Below are 17,001 nucleotides of genomic sequence, written 5' to 3' on the forward strand. Positions count from 1 at the left end.
TTGTCATCAACTTTTCCTCCTTCACAAGAAGAGCACGTGCAGATGTGCAGGCAGCGCACCCAGGGCAGTTGACCCACAGTGAGCTGTCACCGGGGAGGGTGTCATCACTGAATCCGTTCCATCAAACAGAGGCTGAAGAGCCGCAAAGCTGACACCATGGAACCCGTGTGCTAGACTCACGAAGAAAAGCTGTCAGCATGTCCAGGGCAGCTGGGCTCCCTGAGATGCAGGGAGTGTGGTGGTTTCCTGGGCTTTGCTGCCTTCTGGCCAGATGGCCAGATGAAGGGATCGGACGGAGGGGCACACAGAGGCAACCCCTTCTACAACTCCTGCCCTGCAGAAGTGGGAGCTGAGAAAGACAGCCTCCTACCTTTCAGGGTTTCCTGCAAGGTCTGCACGAAGCTGGCCTAGCGGTGGTTGTCGCTGTGATTCCTGCTCGGGTTCTCGCTCCCTGGGAACGTCAGGGCTGCCAGGTGAAGGTTCACAAGGATCAAGTCATTACTTCCCACCTGGGCAAGAGGAAAGGACACATCAAGGACAGGCGCGATGCTCTTACTTCCCGCTTTATCTGACTCACACACAGCTTCACGCCCAGCGCTGAGCACAGAGGCTGGCGCACCCTGGGAGATGGGCACCGGAAGGGTTTTCCGACCCCCTGCAGGACAGAGACCTATCTTGTTCTATCAGTGCACCCCGGCATCGCACCTGCTCCTCCTGGGCCTGGAAAATTGGACACATCTGGAAATGGCAAATTTTTGCTTTTTGCTTTTTGTCTTCTAAGCAACTAACACGGGGGAAGTGGGGGTCTAGCGACTGGTTGTTACCAAAGACCTGGGGCTCTTAGGCAAAGGGCCAGACCTCCATCCCCTGCCAGGACCCACTGCTGGGACCCTCCTCCTTCCCCACTGCCCACCCCTACATGTTCTTCTCCCACCAGAGACCACTGTGCCCTGATGCGCACTGTCACCCGATTTCAGACATGTCGAGAACGACAGCCGGCCGGACCCTAGCAGCGCAGGCTATGCCTGTGCCGCGTCCCCAGGGGTGGCCGTGGTGCACAGGTGCGGAAGCGCGAAGTGCGGGCGGTCCTCGAGCACCGCAGCGTTGCTCAGCTGCTCAGAGTTCAGCAACCTGCCCTTCCGTCTGTCATGGCAACAAAGAGTAAGCGCTGCCAAGCAGCAGCAGGGTGCAGGAAGTGGAGGCTGCCAGTTCTGCCTTACAGATGTGCCAGCACCACCGCCCAGCCTGGAGGGTGGAGGGCTCTCTCTGCAGCTGTGGCTCTGACCGTGGGGGAACCACCTCAAGGCTGTGGGCAGGAAAACCCAGTGTGGAGAGGTGAGCCGCATCTCTGCTCCTACCACTTGTCTGGCCCGCGACATGCCATGAAGTGCGGCAGGCTGCGCGTCTGTCGAGGCGATCGCTTCACTTGGACGCCTTGGCCAATATTTCGTGACCTGACAGCATTTTTCATTGGCCATTAAAAACAGCCTGCCTCTTAGCGTCACTGGCTGGTTCTGCCTGTTGCCTTGCTTGGCCAAAACCATTACAGCCACTTTACAGATAAAAGGGATCCAGTGTGGAGGCAAGACTGGTATTAACAGTGACACCTGGCTGAATTCCACATCAGCACCATAAGCACAACCCACAGACACCCCAGGGGTGTGCGTGTGTGTGTGTGTGTGCACGCGCACACGGAACACCAGTGCCTCTACAGCTATGGGCCTGAGGGGGACAGTCCTGGGCTGGACCCCAACCAAAGCCATCACAGCCCCAGCACTGGCTGCCCCAGCCCGGCGCTGCCAGAAACTGTGCTGGGGTCTGCAGCAATTCGCAGGCTACGGAACCTCTCTGGAGCGTGTGGTGGGTGGGCGGGGTGGGCAGCAGGTGGCTTGCTAAGTGCTATGGCCAGGGACCGCTGCCTGATCCTGTGACTTCACAGGGATAAGGCCAACTGCTGACTTGCTGATCTGTTTTGACTGCTGGCTTCTTCTTGCTCCTGCTGCCCAGCTTCTGACTGCTTGCTGTTTATTAATATTTCCCAGGGATGTCTGGGGAAATTAGAGAGAGAGCACAGATCTGGCTGCTTGCTGCTCTGGACTCTGGTGAGACAGGGCTTGTCTGGAGGTGTCAGTCATAGGGCTTCCCTGGCTCCACTGCCCAGAAGCTCCTTCTGAGCCCCTTTCAAGCCCAAATGACCCCTTCAGAGTCCCCCCTCTCCCTGGTAAGAGAGAGGGTCCTCAGAGAAGTCCAGTTGCCCTCTAATCCAGTGAGTCCCAAATGCCCAGCCTCGTTAACCCCTGTGCAGGGAAGACTGAAGAAGCATTGAAGCTTGAAACCCAGACATTGTGTGTGTCTGGGTCAGGGTCCAGGAACCCGTGATCTTAAGAATCTCTCCGGGTGATTCCGAGGTGGGTCAGGTTTGGGCAGCAGCCCCCTGACCTTCCCGCCCGCATGTCAACGTGACCAGAGCTACAGATCCTCCAGATCCCTCTCATTCTTGCTCTGGACGTGGTCCCCAGCCAAGGGAGCCCCAGGAGGGTGTGCTGCCCCAGCCCAGAGAGAAGAAAACCAAGGCAAAAGATGAGCTTCTCCAGCTCACAGTTCAGAAAGGGCCTTTTTCCCTTTTTTCAGACGGAGTGGCTCTTCACGGCGACATGAGCGGTACCTTGAACCTCGCAAGGTACGGGCTGGGACCCACGGGCTTCCCGTGCCCGTTGCCAGGCGAGCTCTCCTGCCAGGCGGCGTCTCTCAGCTCCACCCCGGCTGCTGTGTCCCACAGGAATCCCGCAAACCCGGGCCCCTGCAGGAGAAGACGAGGGTTAGTGTGTGTAGGGGGTCTATCTGGTGGCAGGGCTCAGCCCTGAGCAGAGGAAGAGGCAGGTGAGCCCAGGAGGAGACGATGGGGAGCAGCAAGCTCTGCTCTGGGTCCTGAGATTACATGCCCAGGGGCTGCTTCCGAGACAAAAGCACACCCAAAGCCACAGCGTGTTCCTCCTTGTCCCCCCACCCAATTTCCCAGACCGGCAATTTCAGGGAGCTTCACATACTGCCAGGGGTGCCTGGGCTCTTCTCTTTTTGAGGGGATGGGGCGGGAATGGGGACCCAGATTAGGCATGGAGTTATCTTTTTAATCATCACACCCCATGAAGTAGCTGCTCACACTCCCATCTGTCAGATGAAGACAGCTGCTCAGAGAGGTTAAGTAACTTCTTTAAAACCCCATAGCTGGTAAGTGGCAATGCTGAGGATCAAATACGAGAATCCAAAGGGTGGTTTTGCTTACAACAGCTGGGATCTGGCACCTAGCAGAAATTCAATAAACATGTGCTAGATGAACAGAGGTCAGGAGTAACAGTCTCAGTGGTTTGGAACCGGTCAAGGGTCCTCTTCAGGTGGATGGGGCCCCACGTGGGGGTCTGAAGCCCCAGGGCAGTGCGCTGCGAGGGCCAGTGAGTGGGGCAGACAGACAGGGTGGTGTGAGCAGGGTCAAGGTCTCTGGCCATCAGAGGGACCACTCTGAATCTGCCTGCTTCCTGCTGCTGCCACCGGGTGCCTTGTGGAAAGAGGAAAGTCTCCCCCTACCGCCAGTCCGGCTGCTGGGGGCTCTGTGCAGGGGTCGGGTATCAGCAGTGTCACCCGGTGGGGGCAGCGATGCTCGTTGCGAAAGGAGAAGTGACTGCATATCCTGAGTGGCCTCTGGCCGAGTCGCCAGCTTCAGCTTAGTCCCGGCCGCACGTGTGTGGCAGAGGAGGGAAGGGAGGAACAGCGTTCTGCCTGCTGTGCGCCTTTCTATTTTAAAATGATCGACCTGCCCACCCACTCGTGGGGGCACTAGTTTAACAATGAGAAGACCTGGGTCTCAGAACCGCCTGAGCCACTTAGCGGTGGGATCTCTGGGGAGCTGCTGTGTTTTTCTAAACCTGTTTTCTCAGGTGTAGAGTGAAGGAAATATGATTTGCCCTGTTTGGATCAGAGGGTGATACACCCTTCCCCCCAATTTACTGTTTCCCAAGCGGTGGTGCCAGAGTAACCTTAAGTACCACTAAGGTCACCCTCTGCTGTAAAACCCAGGGGCCCTCCGGGTGGGCACCTCCCGGTTCATCACTGCCTTGCACGCCTGCTCGCCTATGTTCCCAGCATGACTGGGCCTTCCTGGCCTTGTATTGCTGCTTCTTCCACTACTGGTTCCTCACATCCTTCTGGGAGCTTTTCCCAAGCCCCCAGCTCAGGTGGGCCCTTATCCAGAAGAGCTGCCCTCAACATGGCGTGGTGGGAGGAGAGGGGGCATTAGAGTCAGAGAGCGCTAGCTGGGTCGGGGCCTGAACCCCACCTCGCATCAGCTGGATGACTTCTGGGCAAATCATTTTGTCTCACTAGACCTCAGTGTTCTCATGTGTGGACCGCCCCTCCACCAGGGGGTGAGGCTGGAGACCAAGGAGGAGGCACCTGGACGTCCCTTCAGACACTGGAGAAACGGCAGCTGCTGCCACACTCTCTCCTGCTGCTCCGCGGTCCAGGTGGCACATTTGTGACTTGCACACTGTTTGTTACATCCAGACAGTGTTTAAAATAATTTTAAAATGATCTACCCACATTTAAAATTCAGGAAATTTCACATTAAAATCCAGATATTGGCACCTTTTGAGAAACCAGGAGATTTGTCCACTGGCCCACAACTCTCCATGGCAACCTGAGACAGGCACCCGCTCCCTGCCCAGCACCACCGGGCCTGTCTGCCACCCGTGCCTGTTAATCAAGCATTCAATGCACGTTATCTTTCTAAATCCTACAGCCATCCTGTGAGTGAAGAGAGGGCTAGTTGCTCCCGTTTTACAGATGAAGGACTTGAAGCTGCGAGGTTTAAGAGGCTTGAACTTGGGCCTCCCTGCTGTTCTCCAACAGCCCTGACACCCTACCTGGAGTCCGGTTACCCGGCCTGTCCCCACCACAGGCTCTGTCAGGCTCAGGTTCGGATCCCCGGACATGCAATGAATGAAAACAAGCTGGGCTGGGTGGCTGGGTCTGTTTTTGTCACCATATAGATCTGGCTTGTAACACAGTGCCTGGCATGCAGTCGCCTTTCTAACGATTTGTTGAATATGAATGAATAAAAAGCGTTAAATGCGCTGTTAAGAGCCTTGTGAACCTACCTATGTGTGAAGTGCTATTAAAAAAAAGGAAAGGGGCATTATTGTTATTTTCATGTGGACTGAGAAGGGACAGCTGTGGGCTTGAGTGGTAAAGACCAGATACATTCCAGTTTGACAGTATTTCCAGCCTCCTGTGAATGCACGCTGGCTCCCACCTACAGCAACCATTTACACACTCCAAAAGCCAGAGAAATAGAACATAGGTCACACTTTAAGGTGTAGCTAAAAAGAGAGCTTACTGTCAATAAATGACTGGATACTTTTAATCCAGTAAACATTTATCAGTTAAAAGCCTCAAATCTCAACATCACTCAGCTAAGCACCATTCATGTGTGTTTACCAGCATACTAGGAATACTAGAGAGAAAAAAATAAAGCATCTGCATTTATAGAAAAATTATATGATGATACATTTTTTCCACTCATAATTAGCCGGGTTTTTTTTTTAAATCTACAACTCCACTGATACTGAACATTTCAAGTGAATAAAAACCGATCTTGAATATGATATGCCAGAGTGAAAATCTATATATACAGAGATTTACCCAAACCCAGATGGGTGATCCTACTGAAAGAACATGCAAAATTAAAATCGGCTGAAAATTCCCACAGACCATTTCCACGTGCACAGTTCCTCCCACTGAAAGCCAAGAGTGCACACGCAATTAAGTGGGTCTGAAGTTTTCAGTCAATGAACATGGGCTCGCCACAAACTTGGCAGTGGCTGGAACCGTGGAGAAGGGATTATGAGCACAAAGGACAGAAATACCCTACTTGTGGCCTTGGTTCCAGACAGGATTTCTCCTCTCCTCCCAACACCCAAACTCCCATTTCCGCTGGGCGGCAGTCCCTTCCCGATCCAAACAGGAAACGAGAACCAGGGCATTTTGAAATGAATGGCAAAGAGCTAAAAAGTGGGCAGAAATACAAAATCACACCAAGGATGTTGGCAAAGGAAACATTTAAATGTCTAGGGTTGGGAGGAAAAGAAAATGGGAAGAAAATCCAAGTTCTGCAGATGAGGATACCTTCTGGAGCTGAGTCGAGGGCGTCTCTGAAACAATGAACTTCCAGCATCCTCGGGGCCCCTTCCACTTGCGGATGTTGGGCAGGATTGGCTGGTTGAGCTCCGTACAGAACTGTGAAGACAGAGCACAGGTTGGTGTGTGTTCTCACAGCAGGCAGAGCCAGTAAACCTCGATCCTGACTCATCAGAGTCTCATCAGATTCCATCCCCGTGTTCTCAAATACCAGGGTCTGCAAAGACCCAGACGACAAAACAGGTACCACAAATTAAACAAACTGTCCACCTATGAAAGACACAATTATCACCTGGGGACACTCAGTTCACAGCAATCGACTCTCTTTGCAGCATTTTACCGCAAATAGTTCAAAACAAGTTGTCAGAATCCATTTAATTCTTGTAACACTAGGGGTTTCAAGGTTCCACGAGGGTCTACATCAGTATCAGATGCAGAGGAAAAAAGATGAATACATGGTGTCTTGTCTTCCCACCGTGGAGCTTAGAGGTGCAAAAACTGCCCCCAGAATTTAGTTGATAATAGTGAAATAACTTGCATGATGAAAAATGGTAACTAGACAATGTGATCATTTCATAATGTATAAAAATATCAAACCACTATGTGGTATATCTGCGACAAATACAATATTGTAAGTCAATTATGCCTCAACTGAAGAAAGACCAGCTGACCCCTAGCTTCACCATGAGCCATCATACTGTCCACCTTGGTTTTGCTCTGAGAAGAAACGCCTCCTGTCGTGATGGTTCCTACGCCCCACGTGTGTCTACAGGGTGAGATTCTTTCTGCTTGTGCGTGTTCCACCAATATGGAACCAGAAGGCGACTTTATCGTCAAGGAAAACTAAAACTGCACAGGCAAAGTAAAATGAGGAGTTGAAAAACTATGGGCTTGAAAGTGTGTGGACCAGTTCCTCTAATTCACGCCTCACATGCAACCCCGCCGCTTGGGGATGGCTACTTTGAGGGGTCCTCGAATTTTTCAGATACGGGCTCAGTTTTTGAGATGCCCTGACATCTGGTACTGCCCCTTCCCAGTGACACCCTCCTGTCCCTTTGCTTCATGCACCTCGGAGCACCCCACTCCTCTCTGTCTCTGCCCAGCACTCCAAGCGAGTCTCTTGGCTTCCTTCTGGGGCATCACTGCTCTTTCTTTAATGAGCCAGCCTTACCTAATCTTACTCAGCCCCACGGCTTCAGCTTACACCTCTACCCCAAAGGCCCTCAAATCTATACCTGCAGCTCAGATTTCCCTCATGAGTTGTGAATTGCATTTCAACTTCCTTTTTAACATTCCCATCTGGAGGTCTCTATAGAAGTGAAAACCCAGCAGCAGGTCCCAAAGGAACATGCCATTCCTCTGCCCCACCCCATGCCCATCCTGGTTCCTGGCATTTGCATCCTTCCGGCTGCTCTGACTCTTGCCTCTCCTCCTGTGTCCCATCTTGCATCCAGCCCCGCCCATCATCACGTGTGTCTGGAGCACCCTCTTTCTTCTTCCAGTCCCACTGCTGTGGCCTGTTTCAGAGCCCCATCTCCTCTCACCTGGGTCACTTTTAAGAAGTCTCCCTGCCTCTGTTACCTGGTCACCTTCCACCTGTCCGCTGGGTCAGTTGTGACGGCTGCACTGATGCCCCACCCCTCGAAGTGTGGTCCTGGGCCCAGGAGCATCAGCATCACCTGGGAACTTGTTAGAAAAGTTCTGGCCCCATCCTAGACCTACTGGATCAGAAACTCTAGGGTGAGGCCCAGTGATCTGTGTTTTAACAAGCCCTCCAGGTAATCCTGATGTCTGCTAATGTCTGAGAACCACTGTAGCTGCTACCTCCTCCCAAAGCATCTGCCCCAGATTTGGGGCAGCCCCTTCCTGGAAGGCCTCAGCTGCAGAGAGCAGCACTTGTGCCCCTCCTGAGGTGCTCACATCCAGTGGCCGAGAGATGGCAGGATCTAACGGTCTGCTCTTTGCTCTCCTGTTGCTTATGCTGTAAGAGGGAAGATGAGGCATAAGCAAGTACTCAGCCAGTCATTTCTGTGGCAACTGCTATGGAGAAAATGAGACCGGGCAAGGGTGGAGCGTGCTGGGAGGCTGCTCCAGATACACGCTGCTCTAGGAGTTAAGCTGCCTTTACAGTTAGATGTTAAGTGCCTGCCTCTCGCCAACAGTGGTTGCCATAAGGGAAGGGACTGTACCCGAGTCACCTTCATGCAGCCCACCTGGCACAGCGCATGGCACCCAGTGACGCTCTGAAAGCATCTCCTGGTGAACCAGGAGACTCCAGGGAAGACCACCGTCCTCAAATCCACGTGTGATAAATGAGAGGAGGGATTGCTCCTTGAAGCTAATTATCTAACATTGCCTCAATTTTAACCTGACTTTGAGTTTGCCTGGGAAGTGTTCTCTCTGGGATTTGCTCATCGGTGACTGTTGTCCACTCCCCTTTCAACACTGCCCAGAGGCCGTGGACAGTGTTATTCCCGAGGGACGCTTCACCCCAGATGAACCCCCATGACCAGATGGTCCTGGCTGGTAACTATCCCTGGGAGAGAAATGAACCACTTTGGAAAATGCAAGAGGAATTTATCAACTCTGACTTTAGGGATCCAGCGAGGAAATGTACTTACAAATGGTCCAATTTCCTGCTGGGGAATCATTTGCTCAGTAGAGTAATCATTAGAGCTGAATCCAAGAATCGTTAAAAGTGAGAGCAGCTCTCCACTGCCCATCTGGTGCCTCGCTGCTCTCCACGCAGGGGGTCCCAAGCCTGGCTGCTCGCCCGAGTCTCCTAGGATGTACCCCAGGAAGCTCTATTTTTAAACATCCCCCCCCAGGTGATCAGCCAACCAGCCACATTACAGAGCCTCAGCCTCTCGGGGCCCGCTGTGCTAGGAAGAGCCATCTGCAGGCAGCCGGAAATCTCATCTCTCCTAACCCTCGCAGGACCTTCAGACATCTGGAGACAGATGAACCTCTCGTTCACGCCGCAAACCCCAGTGCAGCGTAAACATGCCCACTCCTGGCAAAGCCACTGTGATCGGCAGGGTGAGAACCGGGAAGAGGGGGCACAGGCTGGCATGTTTCCCACGTGCACCACTCCTACAGACAGGCTTTGGGGACTCACGTGGTGCTAGTCCAAGTGTGCTCATCGGTATCCCCTGGGATCTGAACATGCTATTGAATTAGAATCCCCAGCGAGGAGCCTGGAAATCTGTGCTTTAACAGCCCCTCCAGGCGACTCTGACTCGAGATGCAAGTTGGTGTTACTGATGAAGGAAAGACGTTCTCCATTTTCTTTGCTTTATACCTGAAAGACGCTCTGCACAGGGAAACTCTGGGAGATAAGGAACCATAACTCCTGAACCCTGAGGTATGTAAGGTATTTTGTAAGGTCCTTGATGACCTCTCTGGGCCCACAGAGTAGATCGTCCCTTTCCCTGCCCTCTTCTTCAGTATTTCTCATGTTATTGGGGACAATTAACAATATAAGGGACCAGGGAGAAGACTGCTGATGGCCGAAAGCCCCCTATGCCTAAACTTTCATGATCAGCGTCAGGTAAGGGGCAGGTATTCTCTTCTATTTCTAGGGCTGAAAAAAGACTTGCCAGCTTGTTGACATAGCTGTCTGTTTGCACCTACAGTTCGCAGCAAACCTAAGGATGGGAGCATCTTTTGGGTCCTTGCTACTCAGAGTGTGGGCCGTGGACCAGTATGTTAGAAGTGCAAGCTCTCAGGCCCAGCTCAGACCTCCTGCACTGGGATCTGTATTTTCCCAAGCTCCCGGAGGTGGGGAGGGTTCATGAGCTCAGCCAGCTCTGAGAAGCCTGCTCCAGAGCCTTCCCGTTTTACACACCGCCCCTGGCCCCCCACAGCGCTCACTCTACCAGTTCTTCACGAGTACAGCCTGGAAAGGTTATGCCCCAAAATGAGTTCACATTCAAGATTACATGGCTGATAAAAGAGTTAAGAGGTAGGGTCTGAACTGAGGTCTGTCTCCTGATGCTCCACCTCCAGGCCCGGACAGGACAGGTGGGGCAGGTCGGGCAGGTGGGGCAGGTGGGGCAGGGGCAGGCTGCAGGGGGTGGGGCCAGCCCACCTTTAGCGAATCCTTAGATCCTTTCTCCCCAAAATTTCAAAGGAAAACAAAAGCTTCCTGCGAGAGCCCTCCACATCTGAATTCTGCCTCACGGGTCTTTGTTTTCTTTTCTTTTCAGAACAGCTGGTTCTCAAATTGTCTGCTTCGCCCACATACCAGAAGGAAGACATATTACTCGTAAGTAAAAGTGGCTCACCATGGCCAAAAGGATCCTGCTGCAGCCCTGCCTCTAAGATCCTTTCCCAGGGCCCAGGGGTCTGCGGGATGGTGGGGCAGGGATTCCTCCGCCCCTTGGAGGCTCACTGGGCAACTATCATTTCCTCATATTGAAAGAAAGAGGTGGGCTTGTTTCTTTGGAGCCTTGGTAGTCTCCTCAGAGGGCCACCTCCAGGGGCTGGAAGAAGAGGAGCACGGAGGAGCTCGGGACCCTGGGCCTGTCATCTGACATCCTGGGTCTCAGTCTCCCCACGTGTAAAGTGCAAGGATACGAGGAGAGGACCCCGCCAGAGGCTCTTCTGAGTCCTGCAACTGCCTGATGCTAGGACACGAGGAGGAGAGGGTGGAGAACAGGGAAAGGTGGGAGCATGCGGGCAAAGAAGTGTAAAAATGGCAGAGAAAACACGGGATTCTCATAAGCATTAAAACTCCTTCTTCCCTCTTTCTGTGATAATCGCCACGTGAACTCCACGAAGAAGTGGGTTGCGATGACTGGGTTAACGTTCCAAAGGCTTTCTCCCAAACAGGAAGAGGACAGTCCACTCTGCCAAAACATAGCATCAGTTGTTTTCCTTAACGTGCCCTACGCCCCATGGGAAGATCCTTTGCTAAACTGCCAAAATATAACTTACTTACTAACAGGTAGTCATTCCAGTAGGTTCAGTTTGGGTAAATCCAGCAACAGTAAGAAAACATAGGTGGCCAATAATCTATGACCAGGTTAGCTCCTGAATGCTCTGAAAAACCGAGACCCAGAAGCAGGAGGAAGGGGAGGAAAGGGGACGAATGTTTCCTAAGTGCCAACTATTTGGCACTTTTCACATATTATCACCTTTAATCCTAATGCCAACCAAGGGAGGCAGTTAATAATTCTCTCATTTGACACGTGGGGAAAGCACAGTTCAGAAAGGGAACACAGCAAGGTCACTCACTGCCGGCCAGTGGGCCGGGCAGGATGAAACCTGGGGTAGCCAAGCCTAATGCTCAAATGCACGTAGGAGAGAAGGCCCCGGAAACGCATGTTAAACCAACGCACCCCACGTGACAATGCACACCCACGCATCCCAGATTTGGGGTTCCCTGGAGCTAAAAGCTGCACGGCCACCATGCTGCTAATGTCAGCTTCCCAATGTGCCAGGCTGCATGGCCTGGGGACACTGCTCTCCCAGGGAGGTCAGCACATCAGGCTGCCGCCTTCCTTCTGGTAGGGTCAGGCACCAGCAGGACACACAGCCAAGCATTCAGAGCTTCCTAGGGCAGCCCCTGCTCTAATGGCTCATGGCCGTCCCTCTCCGTCTGTCGAGAGAAGCAATGGACTCACGGCCCTTTTGTCACTCCGCCCGCGAGCCCCGCTAGGTCAGCTCCATGTACATGCTCTTTCACAGGGACCCGAAAGGACTCTGGAGGACTGTTCGTCCTTGTTTACACATTCTTACCACGCTGAGGAAGATACAAAGCAAACAAGGAGGCATTTCCTCAGCCTCCACAACCAGCTGATCATTAGCAGCTTTCTCAGAGCCCAGGGAAGTGACACCCACATGCACTCCTGTCAACAGAGCGGCTGCTGGTTCTGCTGGCCTCTCCTCTGTGCTCCCAGAAGTTACTCAGCACACGTTTCCTGACTGAGATAGTTAAACATAAGCAGGGCCAGGACGGAGGTGGGGGGGCGGCCTTGTCAGGGCAATTAGATTTCTTTGCAAGGGCGATTATAAAATGGAGAGTAAGGAGTTGAAGGTTTTGTGGAGCTGGAAGCCAGGTTAGAACAGGGAGGGAGAGGCACAGGGCCCAGGACCCTCGCGTGGGGGTTCCACACTCCTGTGCTGCCACTGTCCTCATCATCCCTTATTTCTGCCCTTCAGGGACACTTCCAGAGGCTCTTCTCCAAATGTCTCCAGATGCTAAGACTCTTCATCCTCGTCTGTAACACGGGGACAGAAATCACTCCCGCCTCTCTCGTTTGGTATGTCTGAAGCAGGGAGCACATGGCCCGGCGCCCAGCAAGCCTTCTGTGTTCCTGCAGTTGTCCCATTGACTGGGCCACACCCTCAGGACAGAGCCAGGGACAAAGGCTCCCCGCCTTCAACAATTCCTCAAACACGCCAGATGAGGAAGTGGGCAGGAGCAGGGTTGCGGCCAAACGCCATCAAGTTGCGTGCTGGAAGGGAGAGCCCCCTAAAAGTGCAGAGACGGACAGACAGACGGGACACCGTAGTGTAATGGTCTCTGTGAAGAAGGGAATGGGTTCATCCAATCATTCAATAAAAACTTAATAAGCACTGACCACATGGTCATCCTGGACTAAGTTCTAGAGCTATAACAATGAGCAAAAGAGACTTGCCCCCTGAGCTTCCCTGCCCACTGAGCTTACAGTCTGGGGAAGAAGGGTGTTGGGGTGGCAGTGTAGGCATAGTTCTTTTTTGTTTTTAATTATAGCAAAAGTACTTTTATTGAGGTCATTCTAGTGCCAGGTACTTAACACATATGAATTTATTTCATTCCCACAACATTCATCTAAGGTAAGTGTTATTATGATCTTCATTTGATGCATGAGGAAACAGAGGCACAGAGAGGTTAATTAACTTGCCCAAGATCACACAGCCAGTAAGGGACAGAGCCAGCATTTGAACCCTGATAGTCTGGCTCCAGAACCCATGCTCTGCATACAGCTGCCTTCTGTCTCTGTAGTCACAGTTATTAATGAAATAATCTTCCAAATGTAAAATTGCAACTGGAATTTGTGCTACAAAGGAACAGTTAGGAGCCTGTGGGCATCCAAGATGGTAGGGGTGGGGTGGGGTGAGTCTGACTTAGGGAAGGCTTCCCTGAAGAGCTGAGGTGTGAGTTTAGAACTCTGGGGTGAGAAGGTGTTAATCAGGCAAAGAGGAGAGGAGCATTCCAGGCAACAGGGGAGCATGTGCAAAGGGCCCGTGGTGGAGCCCGGCATGGAGAGTCTGTAGGACAGAAAGGTCAGTGTGGCTCCGGCAGAGATAGTGAGGGGCAGAATGGTGAGATGAGCTTAAAGGAACAGTTAGAGACCTGGCTATGCTGGGCCCTGTGGGCCTGAAAGGAGTTTGTGCCTTATCCTGTGAGCAACCTCAAAAATCAATGAAGGGCATAAACGCCAGGTCTGCATTTTGAAAAGGCTACAGGGCTACAGCATAGAGTGCAGACTAGGGAAGAGCCAGACCAGCCAGCCAGGGCACCAGAGATGAGGGAGGCTCGACTAAAGGGAGAGTGGTGGACAGGTGAGAGAGACAATCAGGAAATAAGCACACCGTGGCTCAGAAGAATTGAAAACACACTCAAATGCCAGTACGTGAACGTTCACAGCAGCACTATTCCCAAGGGCTGAAAGATGGAAACAATTCAAATGTCTGTCGATTAATGAGTGGATAAATAGAATGCGCTATATCCGGACACTAGAACAGTATCGAACCACAAAGGAAAGCCGAACTCATACCCACGACATCACTGACAGGCCTCGGAAACATCAGGCTGAGCAGAAAAGCCAGACACAAAAGGCCACAGATTGGATGATTCTATCTACATAAAACATCCAGAATGGGCAGGTCCACAGGGACAAAAAGCAGCATGGTGGTCACCAGGCACCAGGGGGAGGGAGGGACGCGGCGTGACCGCGTAACAGGTACCAGAAACTAGAAGGAGGCAACGGCTGCACAACACGGTGAAGGTACTAAATGCCACTGAATTACTCACTTTAAGATGGACTCTGAAATAGTCAGTTTTATGGTATAGAATTCACATCAATAATTTTCAAAGTGACTTGGGCAAAGGGTTAGATGGTTTAAGGTAAAGCAGAGGAACCACTCTTTTCATTCGACAAGCACCAGGCGCTATTCAGGGAGACAGCTGTGAAGCCGGGCTGCTGCTCACGGAGCCCGGGATGAGCTCGGGAGCAGGGAGGCCGCCTCTGGGTGGGGTTTATTCCAGCCTCCTCTCCACACGGTTACCATGCACCTGGGAGAGATGCACACAGCCTGGTCATTCTTGGAACACATATTCTCTGAAGCTCGAAAAAAGAGACAGTTTAAGGCCAAATAAAATACTTCATCCCAAATTAGGCACTAATCTTGTGAGTAATGATTGAAACTAATTATTCTAAGTGGAAGCAGGTCTGAAAATAGCACAGAGTTTTGGAGGATTTTGTGGCTATTTTAGAAGAGCGTAGGAAGTTGCAGGTGGGGTGAAGTACCCCAAGTCAGAGCGGAGACCCTGGGATGGCCACGCCATGACCTGCACCAAGTGTGCCACTCCATAGATTCTGTCGTTTTTACGTCAATGGAGACACATGCCAACCATGAAGGCTGAGAATGCAGAGTTTCATCTGGTACCTCCTACTGAAATGCTGAACCAAGAATTCAACAGGAAATGTCAACCATACATGTTACATCATTTCACTTGTAAGCAAAAAGGCATCTGCCCTAACATGATGGTAACATTTCCTAAGTCAAACCATGCTGACTTAGCCGACCACTGTTCTTCCTTTCCTAGAGTCTTCTTCCCTCTTTGATACTTTTCAGGTGAATAGGCTCAAGGAATGAGTAAGATGGGTATAGACAGAGGAAAGACTGACTCTAAACCCTGACATATCATCCCACAGTCCAACTGATTAGTAAGAGCACTTTTACCCAAGAGCAACAGCCAGGGCAGGGGTGGGGAGAGAAGAAGCCAACACAAAAGTGTGGGAAACGATTATGCAGGTACTTAAATCCAAAGAAATAATGAAGGAGCAGAACAAAGCTGGCAGTTTATCCCTACCTTCCCACGTGAACACCCACATATTTTTTAAAACCCCAGAGATGTATTTTCTCGGTCCAGAAACACTGAAGACTAGTTCATTCTTAGACTCACTCTGGACAGCGAGGCTCCAGCACCTCCCACACGTGTTTCTGTGAAGAACCCAGGGTTATCGAGGAACTGTCACATTCAACAGAATTCGGATTCATGGACCCTCAGGGAAATTGCTCTGGTTGCCCTTTTTCTTCTAAAACGTCGGCCTCCAGCTATTCTAAATGGTGTTGATGCAGCCTGCCTGTATCAACCAAAAAGCAGCATCTTCAGCAGCAATAACCATAAAGACTTCAAAGCTGCGGGTGAAAGGATTACAGATTCATGACTTGCTTCATTTGCATTATGCCAAATCCTAGGCTTTAAAGCCTGTGTATTCCCTATTTTATTTCAGGGCAAACCACACAGATTTGATTGTTCTTTCCAAGAGACCTGTGATTTCTCACTCCCAGTTTATGGCAGCAACAACCACAGGTGGCAATTCACGAAACAGCATTTTCATTTTGGAGAATGTCCTGAGACTCACTGGTTCTCAATTTTCTGTGCTAACAGGAGATATGGAAAGCCAAATTCGCAAAGTATCTTTCAGTCGATCTCCCTCCCCATCACATATTCGGCCAGAGACAAATTAAAATAGCTAAACTGCCTGATGTTAGTTTGGCAGGCTTCTCAGGCTTCCTCCAAATTACTGGGAGTGAGTGGAGTGAAAGAAAACAGGACAGAGAGGAATGTCACAAAGATCAAGTTGTACACCAGGCCAGGGCCACGTGGACGCCGGGACAGTGTCCTGCAGGCACGAGGATAACTCCACATTGATGAGCCATGACCATGGAGTGACCACGGCGTGACCATGGCTTGCACATCACTAGAATCCTCACCACGTGCCAGCACCACGGCTGGCTCTTCACAACTGTTACACGGTGTGACCCACAGTATGGCTCTAGAGGGAGGCATCATCCTTCCTTAAGAAATGAGAAATGCTGGGTTGGAGGGCTTAATATCACCCATAGGGCAAACGGCAGAGCCAGGAACCAAATTTACATCCATAACCCCATTATACCACTTGGCTTCCAGCTGAAGCAATTCCAAGGACACAGAGGGGGAGAAGGAACACAAGAGCTGGGAACGAGCAGAAGTCACGCCCCTTTTCACACATCACTCTGCATCTAAGAACCATGTCCCAATGTCCATCCACCCTGCAGGGGAGGGTGTGGTGGGGGGTCACACAAGAACACGTGACCAGAAGGCATAAAAGCAGAGAGCATTGTGGGGCAGCCCACCCGAGGGGCCGAGATGAGACACTGGGCCTGAATCTAAACATGACACAGTGACCCAGGAGGTGGTATGCCAGCGAGAACGAAGTCACAGTTATGTTCAGTTTCTCCCCACCCCCTGCCCCGACAGGGAGCTGGGAAGCAGGTGGCAAGGGGAGTGACTTTCTCCGGACCCCAGGGCAGACCCCACCCAGGCTGTGTGGGGTGTGCTCTGCGCTCCGCCAGCCCTCTCTGGGGCCCTCCCTTTACTGAGTCGGCGCGCGAGCTCCCTGTGATGCCAGCCCGCGGGACTGACAGCTGAGGCAGGTGTTTGTGCCTCTGGAGACACTGGCTTCCCCGGGAAGGAGGGGCCAGGATGATCCCCACTGTGCCGATGGGGGACTGGGGAGACCCTGAGAGGCAGGCAGCTCGTCCAGGGTGACA

General features: G+C 51.9%; 1 protein-coding gene across 1 annotated transcript; it reads right to left on the reverse strand.

The window, feature by feature from the left end:
• Positions 1-369: 369 nt before the first annotated feature.
• LOC140694940 (endonuclease/exonuclease/phosphatase family domain-containing protein 1-like) lies at positions 370-8,912 on the reverse strand. The gene is made up of 4 exons (XM_072957934.1): positions 8,811-8,912; positions 6,178-6,288; positions 2,666-2,800; positions 370-509 (listed from the first exon to the last, which is right to left on the reverse strand). The coding sequence occupies exons 1-4, from the start codon at positions 8,910-8,912 to the stop codon at positions 408-410; spliced, it is 450 nt and encodes a 149-aa protein (XP_072814035.1). The 3' UTR covers positions 370-407.
• Positions 8,913-17,001: the final 8,089 nt, after the last annotated feature.

The sequence above is a fragment of the Vicugna pacos genome, unplaced genomic scaffold, assembly GCF_048564905.1.
Source record: "Vicugna pacos unplaced genomic scaffold, VicPac4 scaffold_113, whole genome shotgun sequence".
In the NCBI taxonomy this organism is placed as follows: domain Eukaryota; kingdom Metazoa; phylum Chordata; class Mammalia; order Artiodactyla; family Camelidae; genus Vicugna; species Vicugna pacos.